The sequence below is a fragment of the Nerophis lumbriciformis genome, linkage group LG05, assembly GCF_033978685.3.
Source record: "Nerophis lumbriciformis linkage group LG05, RoL_Nlum_v2.1, whole genome shotgun sequence".
NCBI lineage: Eukaryota > Metazoa > Chordata > Actinopteri > Syngnathiformes > Syngnathidae > Nerophis > Nerophis lumbriciformis.
This window is the reverse complement of record NC_084552.2, coordinates 5,929,001-5,935,000: the sequence shown is the minus strand read 5'-3', so window position 1 is coordinate 5,935,000 and position 6,000 is coordinate 5,929,001. Positions and strand designations below refer to the sequence as shown.

Here is a 6,000-nt window from a genome sequence, read left to right as displayed (position 1 = left end):
ACATATATATACATATACATATATATATATATATATATATACATATATATATATATATATATATATATATATATATATATACATACACATATATACATATATATACACACATATATATACATGTATATATATGAGCATATATATATATATTATATGTATATATATATATAAATATATGTATATGTGTATGTATATATGTATATACATATATATATGTGTGTATATATATATATATATATATATATATATATATATAATATATCCATATATATATATGGATATAATTGATTATATATATATAATGTATGTATTTTATAAGGGCAGTTATGAGGTGTGTACCTAATGTCTGTGAGGTGTTTTTGTGTACCTTGGCTGTTGAGGAGCCTTTGTTTTCCCATAAACTCCTCTTGTTGCTCACATCCACAGGCTTCAGGTCCTGGCAAGAAGAAGATGGAAAATTATTAGCAAATGTCAAAATTGTCTGCTTTGTCTTTTTCCAGACACTCGTTCTAAGTGGCGCACATTTTGACAGCAGGAACGTTTGCAAATAAATATCATGGAGCAAAGTGGACAAAAAAAAAAGACTCTTAGGACACTTCATCACAAAGAATGTGGGAGACATTTTGGGGCTCCTGCTGCTTGATGGCTGAGGATCGCATTGTTCTTTTGAGACCAACAGAACGTTAGCTTTTATTTATTGAAGATTTGGGCGAACACCAGGCCAAAAATGTCATTATATAAAAAAATAGGGAGAAATAGTGTGAAATTGTGTAAAATATAAGGGGGAATATGGAAATATTACTGAAAAATTATGGCCATCTATTAGAAAAAATAGGGTAATTATGCCTTATTTACTGGAAAGTTTTCAATAAAAAACTAATTATTTTATATAATATTTACAAAAATATATTGCGTAATAAAGGTCTTATTTGCTGGGAAAAATGGGAGTTATTACTAAAACATGAAAGGGAAAATGGACATAAAAAAAGGAAATGACATTATTACTAAAAAATGGTGGGAATTTATTTGAACAATTAGGGCAACATTTTGTATTTATTGAAAAGTGTAGGTAAAAATTATTACTTATTTACTGGAAAATTTGACATTAAAACTAACGTATTATATTTAGTCTTACGAAAAAATACCATTATTACTTAAAAAATGATAAGATGGGTATTATTTATTGAAATTTGAGGGGGGAAATGGGTATCATTTACATTTTAGGAAAAAGTGAGAAGAAATATATACTCAAACATTTGGGGAAAAAAGTATTTCCGCCTTTGAAACCCAATAATGCTGAATTGTGATTGACAGGTTGCACTGCATTAGGGAGAGGTGTTCCTAATGATCAGACTTCATCGCCTACCCAAAATGTTAGAAATACTCCGTTCTTGTTATTTACATGTTGGCCAGCAGATGGCGCCAAAGAAATAATACTGTGCCTACACAAGCGTGGATTGATATGAATATAAATATTTGGGGTTGAGTAGAGCACAACAAAGTGAAAGTAAAAGTGAATGAATGTAAAAATGTGTTGTATAGACACAGTGTGAAATGCTGTGTGAATACCAATTGTGAGTTATGACAGGCGTTGCCATGGAGACGACCTACCGACGGCCTTCCTGCTGAAGCTTTGCTGCTCTCCGGGGTTTTATTCAGCCAGTCGTTGATGCGGCCCGCCACGCCCGACTTTATCGCAGCTGCTTCCTGTTTGCACAGAGGTCAAAGGTGAGGAAGTGGCGCTGAGAAGGTCTTCTTCCTGCTGCCAGGAGACGGCCACGCCTACCTTGAAGGCGCTGCTGCCGCCACTTCCTGACGTGCTGAACACGCTGCCTTTCTCCCACATGCTCTTGATGTTCCGTATGCTGTCGGCGACCACGGGGAGGTCCACGGCGCCCGAGCGAGGGGACCGGGACTCCTTGTTCTCCCTCTGCGGCGGCAAAAGTGGACGGCTTTAATTTGGGCCGCTGACAGCGGTGACAAATTCCCCGCCGCCGCAAAGTGCAGCGCTTTGCAAATCAACTGAGAAAATTTGCTGAGGGAGGCCAAAAAGGAATGAAGGAGCACTGAATCACCTCAGGTCAGCTGGGATGTCAACGCAGGGCTGCTAGGTGACGGGAGTCTGTATGCTTTATAAATGTCATAATGCTCACTTTTCTGTCAGGTCAACCCTGAAGAACATTGTCGTACTACTACTGTAATAGTGTCTTATTATGTAATAAACTATTAACATTTTACTACTATTTAATAAAGTGTATTACCATCTTATTACTATTTATATAATAAACTGCATTAACATTTTTATTACTTATGTAATAAAATGTTTTACCATCTTATAATAACTGTGTTAATATCTTACCAATACATTGTATCAACATATTGCTACTTTATTCAATAACGAGTATTGCCGTCTTACTACATTTTTAATTAATTGTATTACCATCGTACTATTTTTTTATTTAATAAAGTGTATTAACATCTTACTACTTCTAATGTAATAAACTATTACCATCTTACTATTTTTTTTAAATTGAATAACATATATTAAAATCTTACGGTTTTAATTTTTTTATTTAATAACATGTATTAATATATTACTACGTCTTATGTAATAAAGTGTATTACCATCTTACTACTTCTTATTAGGGCCCGCATGGCCCATTGCAAAAGGATGGGACATAAGGACCTATTGAATTTCTAAGGTTTTATTATTATTATTATTCTTCCGCAACTTTGCGCTGTAATTTGACCCCCTTAACATCCTTCAAAACTCACCAAGTTTTACACACACATCAGTAAAATACGGCAAAACTTTTTATCAAAAAACCAAACCTCAAAACTCAAAATTGCGCTCTAGCGCCCCCCTAGGAAAAAAACAAACTAGACTGCCTGTAACTCCCACTAGGAAAGTCGGAGAGACATGAAACAAAAACCTTTATGTAGGTCTGACTTAGACCTAGATTTCATAATAGTATATTCTCGGGCAAAAATCAACAGGAAGTTGGCAATTCCCCCTTCAAGACAAAAAAGTACTAAAAACAGTAACTTTTGCCTCTTTGAGCTGTATTTTGACCCCCTTAACATGCTTCAAAACTCACCAAACTGAACGCACACATCAGGACTGGCAAACATTGCGATCTAAAAAAAAAACCTAACCCCAAATCTCAAAATTGCGCTCTACTGCAATTTTTTAATAAAACGCAAAAAAAAATGCTCCTCTGAAGAAAAAAATGACAAAACAGCCTGTAACTCCCACTGGGAAGGTCGGAGAGACATGAAACAAAAACCTCTATGTAGGTCTCACTTAGACCTACATTTCATAGATTGACAACCCCCAGCAAAAATCAACAGGAAGTTTGCTATTCCCTCTTCAAAACAAATTTTTTGTAAAAACCGTTCACTTCTCTTCACATTATCTCCTCTGAGCGCGTTTGTCGTTTCAGCTTCAAACTAACACAGTAGAGAGATTGAACCCTTCTTAATAAAAGTTATCGAAATAATTTTTCTAACTGCTCCGGTTTTTATTTTATGAGCCTTCAAAGAACCGCTGCGCTGATGCTGCTGCGCTGCTGTTTTCTCAAGATGGCTGCTTAAAAGCAGGAAGCACCAGCGTGCCCACACAATGCAGGTACACTAGACAAAAGTATTGGGACACTTCGGACTAAAAGTAGACATAAGTATTGGGACACTTATAAATACCAGTGGACAAAAGTATTGGGACACTTAGGCCGAAAACTGGACAAAAGTATTGGGACACTTGGGACTACAACTTGACAAACGTATTGGGACACTTAGGACTACAACTTGCCTAAAGTATTGGGACACTTGGGACTAAAACTGGACATAAGTATTGGGACACTTAGGACTAGCACCTGCCAAATACGCGGGCCCGACCAACGCTGCTTGCAGCTTTAATTTAATAGTTCTTATTCAATAAACGATTATCGTATTTTTCGGACTATAAGTCGCAGTTTTTTTTCATAGTTTGGCCGGGGGTGCGACTTAAACTCAGGAGCGACTTATGTGTGAAATTACTTATAACACATTAGCGTAAAATATCAAATAATATTATTTATCTCATTCACGTAAGAGACTAGACGTATAAGATTTCATGGGATTTAGCGATTAGGAGTGACAGATTGTTTGGTAAACGTATAGCATGTTCTATTTGTTATAGTTATTTGAATGACTCTTACCATAATATGTTACGTTAACATACCAGGCACGTTCTCAGTTGGTTATTTATGCCTCATATAACGTACACTTATTCAGCCTGTTGTTCACTATTCTTTATTTTAAATTGCCTTTCAAATGTCCATTATTGCTGTTGGCTTTTATCAAATACATTTCCCCCAAAAATGCGACTTATACTCCAGTGCGACTTATATATGTTTTTTCCTTCTTTATTATGCATTTTCAGCTGGTGCGACTTATACTCCGAAAAATACGGTACTATCTTACCACTTTTGTAAACAACTATTAACATGTTACTTCTTATTTAATAAACTGTATAAACATTATACTACTTCTTATCTTATGTGGGATCTGAGCCGAGGATGTCGTTGTGGCTTGTGCAGCCCTTTGAGACACTTGTGATTTAGGGCTATTAAAGTAAACTTTGATTGATATTCAATAAAGTGTATTAACATCTTACTACTTGTAATAAACTATTACCATCTTACTACTTCTTATTTGATAAACTCTATTACCATCTTACTACTTATTAACAAACTGTATTAACATCTTATTACTTCTTATCTAATAATAAGACGTTTATCTAATAAAGTATATTAACATCTTACTACTTCTTATTTATTTTGCGTGGACATTGGGGGCGGTACCTCTTAATTGGCAAACTGGGGTGGTGGTTCCTCTATTTAAAAAGAGGAACCGGAGGGTGTGTTCCAACTATAGTGGGATCACACTCCTTAGTTTTCCCGGTAAGGTCTATTCAGGTGTACTGGAGAGGAGGCTACGTTGAGATAGTCGAACCTCGGATTCAGGAGCAGCAGTGTGGTCTTCGTCCTGGTCGGGGAACTGTGGTCCAGCTCTATACTCACAGGATACTTGAGGGTGCATGGGAGTTTTTTTGTGTGACTGTAGCGTGTAGTTTACCCAACCAGTCTACAAGTGTTTTGTGGACTTGGAGAAGACCTTTGACCGTGGCCCTCGGGAGAGTGCTCAGAGAGTATGGGGTATCAGACCGCCTGATTGTGGCGGTCCTTTCCCTGTATGATTCCCAGCAGTAAGTCAGACCCCGTTTCCAGTGGGTTGGACTCCGCCAAGGCTGCCCTTTGTCACCAATTCTGTTAACAACTTTTATGGACAGAATTTCTATGCGCAGTCAGGATGTTGAGGGGATCCAGTTTTGCGGATGATTTGGTCCTGCTGGCTTCATCTGACCAGAATTTAAGGCTCTCACTGGATCGGTTCGCAGCTGAGTGTGAAGCGACCTGGGATGAAAATCAGCACTTCCAAGTCCGAGTCCATGGTTCTCACCCAGAAAAGGGTGGAGTGCCATCTCTGGGTTAGGGAGGAGATCCTGCCCCAGGTGGAGGAGTTCAAGTACCTTAGGGTCTTGTTTACGAGTGAGGGAAGAATGGATTGTGAACAGGGTCTGCAGTGATGTGGACCCTGTATCGGTCCGTCGTGGTGCAGAAGGAGTTGAGCAGAAAGGCAAATCTCTCAATTTACCGGTCGATTTCCGTTCCCATCCTCACCCATAGTCATGAGCTTTGGGTTATGACCGAAAGGACAAGATCACGGGTCCAAGCGGCCAAAATAAGTTTCCTCCGTCGGGTGGCGGGGCTCTCTCTTAGAGATAGGGTGAGAAGTTCTGTCATTTGGGAGGAGCTCAGAGTGCCTGGGAACACTTCCCTAGGGAGGTGTTAAGGGCGCGTCCGACCAGTAGGAGACCACGGGTAGACCAAGGACACGGTGGAGACGCTAGCCTAGAACGCCTCAGGATCCCCCGGGAAGAGCTGGACGAAGTAGCTGGGG

The 6,000-nt window shown here is 38.5% G+C and overlaps 1 protein-coding gene across 11 annotated transcripts in view; it reads right to left on the bottom strand.

The window, feature by feature from the left end:
• Nucleotides 1-6,000, bottom strand: part of cald1a (caldesmon 1a) — a 301,218-nt gene that overhangs the window by 4,994 nt on the left and 290,224 nt on the right. For all 11 annotated transcript variants that reach the window (XR_009815330.2, XM_061961386.1, XM_061961389.2 and 8 more), the window contains 3 exons: nucleotides 1,787-1,930; nucleotides 1,612-1,707; nucleotides 368-436 (listed from right to left, as the gene is read on the bottom strand). Coding sequence is in view for 10 of the 11 variants with exons in the window: in XM_061961386.1 (XP_061817370.1) it covers nucleotides 368-436; nucleotides 1,612-1,707; nucleotides 1,787-1,930 (309 nt within the window). In the remaining variant the exon portion in view is untranslated. The remainder of the gene's footprint in view (nucleotides 1-367; nucleotides 437-1,611; nucleotides 1,708-1,786; nucleotides 1,931-6,000) is intronic.